The sequence below is a fragment of the Grammomys surdaster genome, unplaced genomic scaffold, assembly GCF_004785775.1.
Source record: "Grammomys surdaster isolate TR1022 unplaced genomic scaffold, NIH_TR_1.0 278, whole genome shotgun sequence".
In the NCBI taxonomy this organism is placed as follows: Eukaryota; Metazoa; Chordata; class Mammalia; order Rodentia; family Muridae; genus Grammomys; species Grammomys surdaster.
The window spans coordinates 9,699,200-9,714,751 of NW_021604719.1; the positions used below are offsets into that span (position 1 = coordinate 9,699,200).

The 15,552-nt window shown below is 38.6% G+C and overlaps 1 protein-coding gene across 4 annotated transcripts in view; it reads left to right on the plus strand.

The window, feature by feature from the left end:
• Positions 1-15,552, plus strand: part of Srfbp1 (serum response factor binding protein 1) — a 26,450-nt gene that overhangs the window by 2,845 nt on the left and 8,053 nt on the right. Inside the window, exons 2-3 of one of the 4 annotated variants that reach the window (XM_028777187.1) lie at positions 6,525-6,613; positions 7,753-7,825. In XM_028777187.1, the coding sequence (XP_028633020.1) occupies positions 6,525-6,613; positions 7,753-7,825 (162 nt within the window). Of the gene's footprint in view, positions 1-6,524; positions 6,614-7,752; positions 7,832-15,552 lie in introns of all 4 variants that reach the window. The other 3 variants (XM_028777186.1, XM_028777188.1, XM_028777189.1) reach the window with 3 other exon arrangements.

The window sequence follows — 15,552 nt, forward strand, 5'->3', positions numbered from 1 at the left end:
TTGTTTTGTTTTGTTTTGTTTTGTTTTGTTTTGTTTTGTTTTGTTTTGTTTTGAGACAGAGTTTCTCTATATAGCCCTGGCTGTCCTGGAACTCACTCTGAAGACCAGGCTGGCCTCGAACTCAAAGATCTGCCTACCTCTGCCTCCCAAGTGTTGAGGTTAAAGGAGTGCACCACCACCACTCATTCCTACTTAGCGCTTTCTTAAGAAGCTGATTGCTAGCTATTGTCCTTTGTGTAAGTTATGGGGCACCACTTAATTCTTCTTGTCAGTATGTTATGGCATTTACTTGGGACTATATGTGTGAAAGAGATTGTGTGTCTCTTCTACCTGTCTTTAAAGTTTTGTTTGTATTGTAAGGATGGCCTTTTTTACCATTTGTTTACCTTGTATAGGAGTGAGGCTGTGGCACATCTCTGCCCAGTTCCCATGAGGAACTCAAGATAGTTCCTGGGGTTGGTTTTCTCCTTCTACCATGTGGGTTGTGGGGATGGAACTCCATTTTCAGGCTTGGATCTTCAGAACAGCTCTTCTTAAGTTTGTTCAGGGAATAGTTCTGATCTTCTGTTTTTTGACTGATATGCATGTGTGTGGTGTTACTGACTGGGGTAAAGAATAATTGCTTTAACATTAAACTTGCAAATATTTGTAAACCTCTGTGCCTTTTGTCTTCAAGATAATAATCACAGCTGTGATTTGATTAGTAACCCTTGTTTTATAATTTTGACTTTTTTTTTTTTTTTAAGATATATGGTGCCCTGGGTATATAGTTCAGTGGTAGAGTGTTTGCCTAGCATACACAAGGCCCTGGATTCAATCCCCAGTACTTCCAAAATAAATGGGTTTTATTAGTATTGTATTACTATTTTTATTTAAATGAGTTTTATAATGTATCAGATTTACGTAATGTCCTGTGAAGAGTGAAACCTACCTGTAGTAGTACTCCTTAGGCAGTAACTTCAGTGTCTCCTGACTTGATAATATCCTGGCATTTCTGATTGTGAATAGGGACTAATTTATAAAACATATCTTAACTCTTCATTCTTAAAATACATTTAAATTTTTGTAGGTTTATTTATTATTTTTGTGTGAGTGTTTTGCCTGCATGTATATAGATGGACTGCATGTGTGCCTGGTGCCCAGAGGACAGAAGAGGGCATTGGATGTCTTGAACTTGAGTTGGAAGTGGTTGTGAGCTATCTGATACAGGAGCTAGGAACCAAACCCAAGTCATCTGCAAAGGTGAAAAGTGCTCTCAACTGCCGAGCCATCTTTCTGACCCTGAAATAGATTTATTATTATAAAGCATATTAAATTTTACCTTTACTTAAAAAATAATAAAACATTGCTTTTTACTTTATCTTATCATTGAGTGTTCTTTCCTTTATGTGTCTGTAAGATCTCTGAGAGGTTATTCTGTTGACTTGCTGTGCACTTTCCTAAGCTCTAGCATAGGTCCGTGACTAGAAATGGTATTCGGGCATGTAGTATTGAGAAGATAAAAGAAGGTCATGTCTTCCAAAGTCATGGTAACCGGTGTTGAGATGAGAGGGAGGAGTTTCCTTCCATCTTGTTAGAGCTGGAGAAGCAGGCATGACTAGTAGAACATGTCTGTGGATATTTAGTGAGTAAGGAATGTCTGCAACTACAACTGGATTCAAATATTCCTCTTAGAGGTGGTAACTTGTAAACGTAGAAGCTAAAATGCCTAAGGACATATTTATTTTCTATTATGAATGATAAGAATAACAAAAAACATACTTGTATGTTTATATGAGCTTGTAAAACTTTTATGTCGTGGCGTTTTTGAAAAGTGCTGAAGTTATAAATCTGCTCCTCCTTAAGCTGACAACCAGCTTGTTTGCTCGTTACTCTTCTGATAAGCTTTGCTAGGTGGCAGCATATGCTTGGTTATGTTGTGCATATGTATGGCTGTGGGTACGTTACAGGGCAGTCACTTGCCAGTTTAGAAAAAAGAACTCAACAGTGGAACTCTAATAGTAAGTTGCAAACTAAATGACCAACCTAGAATTTCCTTTTAAAGGCATAATAATACATATAAGTGTGGAATGCTTGAAACACATGGAAAGTGGTAAAACATGTCCTTGTTACCTACTTTATTTAAGAATTCTCAGTATTTTGCAGTATCATATTTATTTCTAGCTTAGAGATAATTATTAACTCTTCTGGCATATACTTTTCTTACCTATATGTCGCATTTTGTGCCATTTCTATACCTAGTGTGTAGTATAGGTGTATATTTTTAAACTTAACATGTGAGATACTGTACTGCAGAAATGTGCATGTCCTTCTGTGTGCCCTTTACACATGTGTATTATGAGGCATGTTCTAGTGGGTAGGCTGTAAAAACATTGTGTATGATCCTTTGTTGTTACAAGTATACCTTCTAGATGGACGCCCAGAAGGAGGATTTTTTATTAAAGATCGCCAAATGTCCTCCATATGGAATTCTGTAGAAGTTGTTTTTTCTCCCAGTAGTGTATGAGCATGCCTGTTTTCCAGTCTCCTGATCAGTGTTTTATGATTTGTATATGAAGGAGTGAATCAGTGGAAGTTGTAATATATTCCAAAAGTGTACAGATATGCTCAGCTTTTCCTAATAACCATCAAGTCCAAGTACATGGCAAGGTAATGCATTCCTTGATGTTAGCTGATTGACAAGCTAGCAGACAGTAAGAAAAAGTCAATTTAAACCACTTAATTTTGTCTATAGACCATAGTATCAAAAATTTGCATTGTTAATCACAAAATATAGCTCTTTTTCTCACAAGCAAATTGTTGGTAAACATTAGCTTTAAGAGATAGTATAGATGAGTAAAATGGCCCATTACAAAATATGTGACATCTAGAGAGGGTGCTCACATTGTGAAACATTGTTCTTTGTCTGCTGATCACCACCAGCACTGGACTATTGGACTGCAGAAAGGACTTAAGTCCATAGCTAGAGAACCCTTTGACAGAATGTCCTTTCTTTCACAGTCAGCTTTTGCCTGTTTGCTATTCCTTTTCTTCGTTTCTCATCTTTGAGTTGACATTCTGTCTGTTTCTTTTTCAGTGGGAATATTAGGTTTTGATTTTATAATATTTTATTATTTATCCAAGAAGTGATTTAGGTTACCTAGATTCCAGATGGCACCACACTGTCAGCACAGGTACACTACAGTATGATCTTTGAGTCTTCTAATGGGTTATTTTAAATTCACTCTTTTGCTGCTTGGGATCATCAGTCTGAGTAATGATGCCCTAGAGACTTTTGCTATATTTTCTCTCTCCAGACTTTATACATGTCTTTCATTTTGTTTCTACTATTATCTCCTAACCTATTTTAACTAGAATCTTCCATCTCCCACCCAGACAGCATTGTAGTATAGTTTGTTCATTCATGTTCTTTGTTTCTCTCTGTCTCTTGATTCTCTCCTTTTGAGGGGAGGGTACAGTGACCTTTATTGATGGTATTCAAGAGAGTCGGGCTCCCTGAAGCCCCATCCCCTTCTCCTGGGGGTCTGGGATGGAAACTGAGAGGAATACTCAGTGTTGGGACATGGATACCCCAGCAGCCAAGAGCCTCTCTTCATTTGTGTCCTTGCTGGGGTTGTTGGGCCAGGATTTCTTGTTCCTTGGAAGCCGTGTAAACTGTGAGGTCAACTACCCTCTTGCTGTAGCTCTGTTCATTGTCATACCAGGAAAGGAGCTTTACAGAGTTGTCATTGAAAGCGATTCCAGCCTCAAAGGTGGAAGAGTAGGCCTCACTGTTGGTGTAGCCCAGGATGCCCATTAGTGAAGATGCCTGCTTCACTCCCTTGCTGATGATAGCTTTCTCTAGACAGCATGTTATTAGATTCACGGTGGGCAATGGGAGGCGTGCCAGTGAGCTTTCCATTCTGCTCTGTCCGTGCCCATGGCTTTGGCAGCATCAGTGGATGTAGGGATGGTGTTCTGTACGGCCCCATGGCCATCATGCCACATCTTCCCAGGGAGGGGCATCTACAGTCTTCTGGATGACAGTGATGCCATGGACTCTGTTCATGAGTCCCTCTACAATGCCAAAGTTGTTATGAATGTCCTTGGCCAGGGAGGCTAAGCAGTTGCTGGTACAAGAAGCAATTCTGACAATCTTGTATGAATTGTTACACTTCTCATGGTTCACACCCGTCACAATCATTAGAGCATCAGCAGAATGGGCAGAGATGATAACCCTTATGGGTCAACTGGTGTCTGGCCTTCTCCATGGCGGTGGAGACATTAGTAGACTCCACAGCATACTCAGCACAGCGTCACTCCATTTGATGTTAGTAAGATCTCACTTTAGGAAGATGATGGGCTTTCCATTGATGACAAGCTTCCTGTTCTCAACTTTGACTCTGCTGTTAAACTTCCATGGGTAGAGTCATACTGGAACATGCAGACCATGTCGTTGAGGTCAATGAAGGGATCATTGATGACAACAACATCCACTTTGCCAAACTTGAAGGAAGCCCTCCCTGGTAACCAGGTGTCCAATACAGCCAAATCCATACTTCTTTCCATCCTTTAATTGATTTATCTCAGGGGGCACTGGTACTGCATGAGAAGAATCTGCTGCACCTACCACCCCTAGCCTCAACCTGGATGTACAAGCATGTTGTTTAGTTTCTGAAAAGGTGTCTTGCTGTGTAGTTCATTCTAGTCCCCAGAGTCCACATTCTCCAGCCTTACTGTGTAAGTGCCAGGAATATAGGTGCACCTCCCGACCCAGAGAATCTGCCCAAGTGTGATGTATGCAGTGTATTAGCCTTCTGCCACACACATAAAATACGTGCCAGCTTCTGGCCTTTTGCCAACTTACGCTGTAATTCCTGGTTGACAAATGAATTGATAACTTAATGACCTCACACAAAGACCACTAATAATGTTTTATAAAAATACAGCTAAGTCTTTAGATTAAGCAGTTGTGAGAAAAATTAAAATACCATTTTTATATATAGTGAATGTCTGTGGTATACCCAAAATTCTCTGTTGCCTATACACAGACACTGAGAAAATTAAAAAAGAGAACATGTTTGGTATAGGTGTGATCGTGAGTATATGAAACATTGCCCTACTTTGAGAATTCCTTTTCAAGTAGTGTCGAGCATACCTCTTCTTAAATTGGAGTTGTAGATTTGGAGATTAGCTTTCCTGTGACTGGAGTATAGCTGGGAACCAGCTCTGCCTGTTGTGATTTATTAGTTAATAGTTAATAGTTAATAGTTACTAATACTTAATAGTGAGTGGTATATTATCAATTTATAAGCTTTCAAGGTTAAGCCTTGGGGAATATTAATGTTTGAATGTATAAATTGTCACTTGGTAGTCCTTTGTTTTATAAATGACTTAATTTTACAATCATAACCCATTATGATTCTGTTTCTCAATTTTTATTTAGTCTATATTGTTTTACCATAGTCTCATTTTGTAGCCCAGGCTTGTTTCTGGCTAAGCATGCTGGACAGACTGTCCTCAGGTGTGCCATTTTCTATTCCCTTCATCCGAAGCCTTGGGTCACAGATGGGAGCCACAGTGCCTATCTTCTGCTCATGAGCTCAAGCAATACAAGACATGGTGTTTAGGGACAGTATTTTTTTTCCTCAAAAAAAGTTTTTATAGCAAAAACAAATTCCAAAGATGTTGCTGTATTCTAGTGGGAACGAAAGTAGTTATGTCCGTCTGATACAGTGAATCTGAAGCAGTAAAAGAAAAGGTGGGTTGTGTTTCTAGTTGTTCAGCAAGTATCTGTTGGACATAATCTATATGCCATGCACTGTTTTAAATGTTTAGAATCAATGTTGAATAAAATAAGATGGTTGACTTCTATGGAATTTGTCTGGAGGGAACACATATTAATTATTATTTTAACCAAACATAATTGGATTAAAAGTAAAATACTTTTACTTTTGTGGCAAATTGCAGAGTTACTCTTTAATTGCAGTAGTATGAAATTTGTGACATTCAGGAATGATATTGAGCCATCAGGAAGAATGGATGTTAACAAGCCCATGGGAAGGCATTTCCCCGTCTCAGGGAAAGACTCCAGTAAAAGCTGTGATGGTGAATACAAGCATGCTAAGGCCAAAGGATACAAGACAGCCCTGTAGCATCCACACAGTGCCGGAACTGTTGAAGAAAGTTAAAGTTTTGTGTTATCAAAAATGGGAAATCTGAGGCCCAGATCTCCAAGGAAAAATGGATTTTCAGAGGAAAAAAATCATAATTTAGAGTATTTTAATCCCAACAGAGTATAAGAGTAAACCACTAATTACTGGGAAAGCTCCGGCTTTAAAGTCAGAATCCTGAGTTGGTTCTCCTTCTGTCCCCACGCATACATGTGCAGCCTTGTCATAGTCCCACAGTTAGGGAAGAAGCTTGATCAGTCTGAGCATGAGTAAGCAGAATTTTGATTAAACTACAGACCTAAGTCTATAATAATGCTCAGAATGTCTTTTTTCCATTGTGAATCCGTTTATATTGTCTTCTTTTTCTCTAAGGTTGTAAAGATGAGAAAAGAAGTGAAGCGAATCCGGGTTCTTGTCATCCGAAAACTTGTCCGAAGTGTTGGCAGACTGAAGTCCAAAAAGTTAGTCATGGGAAGTCATGCTGTAACTAACAAAATGTCAAAATAAGTTTAATATTTATAAAGTGAGAGGGCTGAGTCTGCACTCAGCACTTGAGTTTCTGTGTTGCAGTGATCAGGGTGGGAGAGAATGAGCCGGGTCAGCCCGCTCTGCAGTGCTTTGAACCATTGATGCTTAAGAGACAGAACGATTTCTTTTTGTTTGTTTGTTTCTTTGTTTTGTTTTTTTGTTTTTGTTTTTCGAGACAGGGTTTCTCTGTATATCCCTGGCTGTCCTGGAACTCACTCTGTAGACCAGGCTGGCCTTGAACTCAGAAATCCACCTGCCTCTGCCTCCCAAGTGCTGGGATTAAAGGCGTGTGCCACCACCGCCCAGCAGAACGATTTCTTCATTTTAAAAAAGTCCTCCCCTTTCCTCTTTCTAAAATAAAATTGCCTTCAGTGTTCTGTATGTGTTTTATGTAACTAGAAGTTATTTCAAGGTGTTAATAAGTCTAGGATGTCTACCTTGAATCAGTTATTGTTTTATTTTATCACCCTTTCTAATCTTAGTATTTTGAAATTTTCAGTATCTGTGGAAGTATTTGTCAGTTTTTTTTATATACTATGTGATATTTTTGAATAAAAGAATATTTTTTATTTCCAGTATTAGTAGCATTAATGGAAACCTATTTACAGTTCTTAACGTTTAAACACAATGATTTAGAAAGCATTCAAATGTCTGGTTTCTGGTTTTCTGTTCCTTTATAAATGTTCTAGAAGATAACCCTCTTTTCTGACTAAGCAGATATTGAACATCTTTATTTTTTCTTTAATTCCAGAAAACAATTTTTCAAATAATAAAAGCATCTCCAAACTTTAACCATATCTTAGGAGGCTTATATTACATTTAATAGAGTTTTTTAATCACAGGGTATAGCTGACTTGGCCATTAAAGGACTAGAGAAAAGCTACCAGTGAAGCAGCTCCAGGATAATGTGTGTCTTGTCCAGTTTCCAGTACAGTGGCATCAGTGTCACTGTGGCCTGGAAACAGCAGTACAGGCTGCGGCACTTCTCACATAGGCTTTTCTCAAAAGTGTAAAGCACTGCTCATCATGACCTGGCTCTAAAACTAACACTCCTCTCGGTAATCTGTTGTAGGGGCACTGAAGAAGCACTGTTGAAAAACCAAAGGCGGGCCCAAAGGTTGCTTGAAGAAATCCGTGCCATGAAGGTAAAGGTGTGTGAGTGCACACTGTGTGCTTGTGTGTCTCCTGGCAGCCCATAGCTCATTTCAGTGATGCCTCTTCCAGGTCTCCTGAGCTGCTCCAGGCTCATTTGTGTAGCTGAGCTAGATGAGGAGTGGCACGTTTGCAAAACTGCACTATGTGTAAGCTTGCATGTCTCCCTGGTTTGAAGTGCTAGACTAATTTGAATCAAAACTGCCAAACTAAACTCATTTGTGTTTTATAGTACCTCGCGCCTAAGGCTTTTATTTCACTGTTTCTTGGGCATGTATTCTAAAGAAGGGCCAACAGTTAAGTGTCCATGTTATTTGGAATGTGGATGGTGATGCTGGTGGCTGACATCATGCTTCTCTTGTTGCCAACTCAATAAATTTTTATGGAGTGGTGTCAGCATTTTACTAGGTTCTGTAGAACTTAAAATAAGTTTTGTGTTGGACCAACATGGTCCATATTGTTGTCTTTCCAGCCAGACTTTTCACTGGTGTCATTTTTAGTACTCTCTCTGCCCTTTCTTTGTGGAAACTTTCATTTACCAAATGACATACCATTAAATGTCTGGAAGCCTTTTTATTGCAGAACTTAAAAACAACATTTGGTACCAGCAGTTATCTTAATTGCAGGGTAATTCTATATATGTTTGACTTTTATAATTTTGTATAACATCTAAGTTCAAGTTAGATAAAAGAACAAGAGAATTCTTTAACAATACTTTAATTGAGTTAAGTTTTCAGTGCTTTTCTTTTTTTTTTCTTTCTTTCTTTCTTTTTTTTTTTTCCAAGACAGGGTTTCTCTGTGTAGCCCTGGCTGTCCTGGAACTCACTCTGTAGACCAGGCTGGCCTTGAACTCAGAAATCCGCCTGCCTCTGCCTCCCAAGCGCTGGGATTAAAGGCGTGCACCACCACCGCCCAGCTCAGTGCTTTTCACTATTCCTTTTTAAGAGAAGAGAAAGTATTGAGCAGGATACAGTTATTCCAGTTAACCTAAAGAGAGTTATAAAAGTGGTTGTTTAGTATGAAGTGTATTTATTTGTGTTTGTTACTTCTCCTATAGGACTGTCAGATACATAAAAGCCATTTGGTAGATCTTTTCATGTGATTTCTTATAAATTTTAATATTTGTAATTTTAGTTATGCACAGACTTTGAAACACTAGGTGATTGTTGATATTTTGTAAGACTATACATACAAGGGACATACATGCAGTCTGTAAGGAGAGTGATGACGAATAATTCCATCCTTACAGTACATGCAATTTGTACTCAGGTTTTTAGCTGGAGAGCTGTCTTATCTGATCTATATGTGAAGTTTGTTTTCTGTTCTTTAGTTTTATCAGCAGCAGATCAGGCCCAGTGCTAGAAAAGTCTGTCTTCCCTGTAATTAAGACCATTTATTGTTACCCCAGAAGCCCACAATTTACTGGCTGTATATGGAATTGATACACTTTACAGTACGTATTTGAATTCCTGATGGGGATGAAGGTATTCTGTGTTGGCTAGCCTGGATCTTGTTGCTCCCTTTTGTTTTTTCTCTCTTGACAGAAACTCAAACATAGAATTACATTGGAATATAAGAACTCAGAAAAGGAATACTAAGTCAACTAACTATATGTTTACTTAGCTGAAGTGTTTAATTTTATTTCCAGCTTATGGTACTTTTACAGAATCATCCTTTTCTGAAATAAGTATATTTATCATTTTTCCAATTGAAACATCTTTGATAATTTTGTAAGGAAATGTTTCTCATTCATTTGGAAGTATCAGAGAAATAGTCACAATACAGTAGATTCACAGCCACAATTAAATTTGAAGGAGAACCTCTACTTTCTATTTTTCCAGAGGGTTTTTTTTTTTTTTCTCTTTAGCTTATACACCACTAGATTTTTATAGTTGTCCTCAGGCCATACTGTCTTATACTCTCTTGGTATGATAACAGGGTATTTAGTTGCAAGATGCCATCCTCATGAAGAAAACCCATATATTTTTAGAAATGGGAGTAAATTTCTTTTTGGTCATGGCAGAGCGGGGCAGGGACAAGACTAGATCTTTATGATTCTGTAAAATGATAGGTTCTAATTTTATACACTGTAAGTATGAGCCCCATCTTTGATGCAGTTGCTAATAATATTCATACTTTTAAAGTGTTAATGTACATACTGACTTCTGATGCAGATTCTTTCTCGTTGAGAGGTAGCTTATAAACCTAAAGACCCTCAAGTTATTTATCTGGAGACAAAAAAGATAAGTTGAAGCTTTCTCTGTAAATGCTAGGGATTGAGTCCAAATTTTCGTACTTAATGTGGCAACATTACCCACTAAATCACCCATCTCCAGAGTCTGAAACCTTACTCTGCACCTTACTAGTTCTAAGAAACTTTTTATAGCACTACCATTCTGATTGCAAAGCTGTCCAGCCTCTTAATACAGCCCATGGTGTGTCTGCTGTCAGCTTTCCTAGCTGTCTGTTTTCATGACATTCCTACTAATAACTGAGGAGGGTGTCTTAAGATAATGAGTCAGCTTTCTTAGTTATTTTTCCTGGCATGTAGTAATGTGTTTGGCACATGGATGGCTGAGTGAGTTTTAATGCAACATTTTTTTTTTACTTATAGTACTGGAATTATTCTAAATCTCTAGACATACATAAAATGTTGCTAAACTGTTACTAAAAGGATTGTGAAACCAAGTTTTGTTTTATTAGTGCTAAGTCTCAGAAACATAAAGTTAAAAAAAACTAGTTCTTCATTGTTTAAAGTCACCTTAGTGTCCTAAGGTCGTGTGTGTGTGTGTGTGTGTGTGTGTGTGTGTGTGTGTGTGTGTGTGTGTGTGGTGTGTGGTGTGTGTGTGTGGTGTGTCTGTGTGTCTGTGTGTGTCTTTGTTTTTTACAGTGTCTCATCTCATATTGATGTGTCTTTGCATCTGTGAGCACATGCGGATGTGTGGAGGTCAGAGGACAATGTATAGTCGTTAAGTCTCATCTTTATCCGTGACGTAGGTCTAAGGGATCAAACTGACATCTCCAGGGTTGGTGCTGTTTTTCAATTATTAAGAGGCAGGACTTCAGAGCTGGAGAGATGGCTCAGTGGTTAAAGGTGCTGACTGCTCTTCCAGAGGTCCTGAGTTCAATTCCCAGTAATCACATGATGGCTCACAACCATCTGTAATGGGATCTGATGCCCTCTTCTGGTGTGTCTGAAGACAGCTACAGTGTACTCCTAAAAGGCAGAACTCTTCTTGCTTCTTAAAATGGTACAAGGTCCCCTAGGACTTGTGACCTTTGTAATGATCCACAGAAAATATTGGTGGTATTTGCGTGGATCAGTCTTCCTCACACTCAGGAAACACAATTTGCAAACTAGAATCTTTACATTGAAATCCCACATTGCTTTCTGGAATGTAATTTCTTCAGTTAAAAATCAGGGCTTTGAATAGGCAACATTCCTGACCCATTAATATTGTTTCATTGTAGGTCCTGTAATATAGACATTATGTCAAGCATATGATGGCCTTACTTTACTCTTCTAAATACAAGCAGATCTTTCAAATGTAAGTGGCATCTGTCCTCTCTGAAACTTCCTACCTCCAGGGGAAACAGGGCAGACTGCAGGACTGAAATACGAAATGAAGTGCTCTAACTGCTTAGATTGCAGTGCACACCAGGATCCTGAGCAAAGGATTGACTCTGGAATTGATCCATCCAGATAAGCCGCCTTCAAAGGCAACTGAGTATGTATAGAAGATTTAGGAGTAGAGAATGCTACATGGGGGCTGGGGAAGACTTGTTTTTATTTGATTTTTCAAGTTGTATAATTCTGGAAGTGTGAACTTTTTACCCTGTCAGTATGTTTGCTAATAACCATGAAAGCATCCAAAGCCCTTTCAACCATTAGTGTAAAAAACTTGGACAAGCAGTACTGCCAAAACTTCAGTCAGATATAACAGGTACTTAATAAAAATGAAAATATTACCAGCATATTTCATAGGAAATAACAGTGGGATACAAAGATCCTCTTATAGAATGGGTATGAACTCAATCTGGGGTTAAAATGGAAACAGACTTCTGTTTGAAGATTTATTTTTATTTTTCTGTGTGTGGGTGTTTGGCCTACATGTTGTATGTGCCTGGAACTCACAGAGAGTAGGAGAGGGCATCAGATCCCCAGGAACGTGAACTGCTAAGTTGTCATGTGTGTGCTGGGAACAGAACCAAAGTCCTCTACAAGAGCAAGAAGTGCTGCTGACCACTGAGCCTCTCTCCATCCCCTTAACTGATCTTTTAAAATGTTATATTATAACATAAGACCTTTCTCATGAGTGTCACAGTGTACTTTGTGCCTAGGATCCTGAGTCTCTCAACATCCCTCTTTCCTCCTCTCTCCTTCCATTAGTCTCCTCTGCTTCTGCCCTCAACTCTTGAGGAGACATGTGACTTTGTGTATCTATCAGTTGTAGGAGTCACAACTGAGAAAAAGCATGCAAGACTGAGACAAATTCATTTCAAATTAACTTGAACATATCTTACATTGTTGAATTTTTATGGATGAAAATCACGTACTCTTGTTCTTTCTCTATGTTAAAAAGCACTTTTGCTTTATGAGATTAATACTTTGTGGCAGCAAGAGAAGCTCCCTAGTGTATATTTTCCTTGAATGTAAAAATTTATTTGTCTGAGGAGATAGCTCAGTGGTTAAGAACACTGGCTGTTCTTCACAAGGACCTAAAAGTTGAATTCACGGCAGCTGTAACATACAGCCATCTGTAACTCCAGTTCTAGGGAGCATGGCACACTTCCCTGGCCTTGATCACACATCATGCACGTGATTCCTAGTTTTATTCTGGAAACATGGACTTTTTACCCTGTCAGGATGTTTCCTTATGACCATTGGAATACCCAAAGCCCTTTTAACCATTAAAGTATATATATGCATGCCAACAAAACACCCATACACATAAAAATAAATAAATCTTAACAGAATAAAAAGTTATTCCAAGGGGAGGTATTGTTTCAGTTTTTAATTCTTGACAATTTCTACTAAAGTTAGAGAGACATCTTCACATTCTTCCCATTTTCCTTTCTAAAGGTGGCCACATCTAGAATCTATCGTTTATATGTGGCGGTGAATTCTAGAGAGAAAACCTTGTGTTCTTAAATCCTTATAACTGTTGAAATGCATTATGAGAGTTGCAAGTTTCCGGAGAATTTGTTGTGCTGGTCACAGTCTGGCTTGGGTTTTTTTTTTTTTTTTTGGGGGGGGGGGTGGGGGTTTTTTATGGTTTTGTTTTGTTTTTTTTTAGTTGTTTTTTTTTTTTTTTTTTGGTTTTTCGTGACAGGGTTTCTCTGTGTAGTCCTGGCTGTCTTGGAACTCACTCTGTAGACCAGAGTGGCCTCGAACTCAGAAAGCCACCTGCTTCTGCCTCCCAAGTGCTGAGATTAAAGGCGTGTGCCACCCCTGCCTGGCTGACAGTCTGTTTTTTTAATATTATTAAAATCTAGTTTTTAATCAAACAAATTATTAAAATTTAGTTTTAATACACATGTCAGGTAAGTCATAAAATTTATTACTTTAAATTAAAATGAAAAAAGTTGGTGTCTCTAAAATTTATATTACATATGCAGGTTTTATACGTTTTAGTTTAAAACTAAACTAAAATAGATTGTGTAGAATAGACTGTTAATTTTGCTGTCAGAATATGTTGTTCTGTTAGAAACAAGCCTAGGAAAACAATTGGTTAGCTTAGTGTCTAACACGATTTAGGAAGACTCCACAGAGTGGGAACTCTAACCTAGAGCTCTCAAAAAATACATATGAACTACTTAGAAATCAGTATTCTGCAATGTACCACAGGCAAAGCACAGAGATCTGTCTGTCCATGGCAGGGATGGCCTTCTGGGCACTCTACAGTTCTGTTACACTGCACTATGTGATTGATTTTATTACTTCTTGTCTCCATCTCCTTTAGTAGGGATGTTGTTCTGTCTCAATACATTTTCATCTCAGTTCACTGATTGTAGCATAATGCAGATGGGAAATTAATATCTGTCTTTAATAAAGCAACTCTCATTGCTGGATTATGGAATGAATGGAGATGTAAAGATCTAAGTAGTGACTACAATTGCAGGTGATAGTCCATTTCACAACCTTTTTAAAAAATATATAGGCACAGCAAAGGTTTTTGAGCAATTATGTTTCCTAAAATGGTGAAACTGAAAGCAGAGTAGAGTAGAGGAATGACTAGCTAGAAAGAGTAGATTGGAGAAATAGTGAGTACAAGAAAGAGGCAGTGGTTTATAGGTCTCTCTTTGCACGAAAAACAGATAACTACTAAGCCTTTGTTTTTGCATTGTGTTCCATGATGGCTTCAGTTATCTACTGTCTTAGTTGGGGTTTCAGTTGCTGTCATGACCAAAGCAACTTGGGAAGAAATGAGTTTGTTTCTCTTCAAGTCTATCATCAAAGGAAGTCAGGGCAGGAACCTGGAAGTAGGGACTGAAGAAAAGGCCGTGGAGGACCCCTGCTTACTGGCATGTTCCTTATGGATTGCTCAGCCTCCCTTATAGCACTCAAGCACCACACCAGCTCAAGTGTGGTACAGCCCGCAGTAAGCTGGGCCTTCCCACATCAATTACGAAAGTACAAATCAAGCTTGCCCACAGGCTAATCTGGTAGGGGCATTTTCTCAATTAAGGTTCCTTCCAAAATGATGCTAACTTATGTCAAGTTGACCTAAAAGTCTCATAGTCTTCAAAACTCTTTTAAAATTCCATCTCTAAAATGTGAAGGTCTTTTTAACTGTGGGCTCCTGTAAAAATCAACAATAAGCTAAGTACTTTCTTATTTCAAAAGGGAGGAACCCAGGGCACAGATTTTGCCCTGAACAAAGCAAAATCAAATTCTTAACAGTGTAAATAACTTGGTGTCTAATGTCTGGGAGTCACCCACAATCCTTTTGGCTCCTTCAAAGTGCTTGAGTCATTTCTCCAGCTCAGACCTCTGCAGCATACCTGTCTTGTTCTTGGGCTCAGGCCAGCTCTACAGCTGCTGCTGTTGCTGCTGCTGTTCTTGGTGATTGTCCCATGGTAACTGGCATCTCTAAACTGCCAGGGTCTTCTGCAACTGGGCCACACTATTGACCAATAACCTTTCTTGGTCTCTGTTCAGGGACTCTGATCCTGCCTAATGGTTTATTAATTTTAATCATGGGGATGATCTGTGCATGTGAGTGCAGTTTCCTGAAGAGGCCAAGAGATATCGGGTATGCCTAGAGCTGGAGGAGGTCTAGGCAGTTATGAGTCACAACTGGAGTGACAGATGGTTGTGAGCTGCCATATAGATGCTGGGAATAGAACTGAAGTCCTCTGGGATATTACGTTGTATAGTCTGTCCATTTTAAACGGTATCCTTTGGGCTCCTATCCACATATCTGATGTATATAATAGTAATCTCTACACTTTCCTCTGTTCCTCAACTTTTTTCAGTTGTAGTCAAAGTAATGGACTTTATCTACTATGCTTTTCTTCTGTTTCACTGAAGTCATTCCTAACCTGAGAATTCATCCTAGACCTCAGATATTGTTAATAAAGTTAATTTTTCCAGGCTGAAGTTTGTCTTTTAGAGTGCCCCACCACAGAGGTTTATGTGTACAGTATTCCTTTAAATTCCAAACTAACTTTCTTTCTTTCTTTCTTTCTTTCTTTCTTTCTTTCTTTCTTTCTTTCT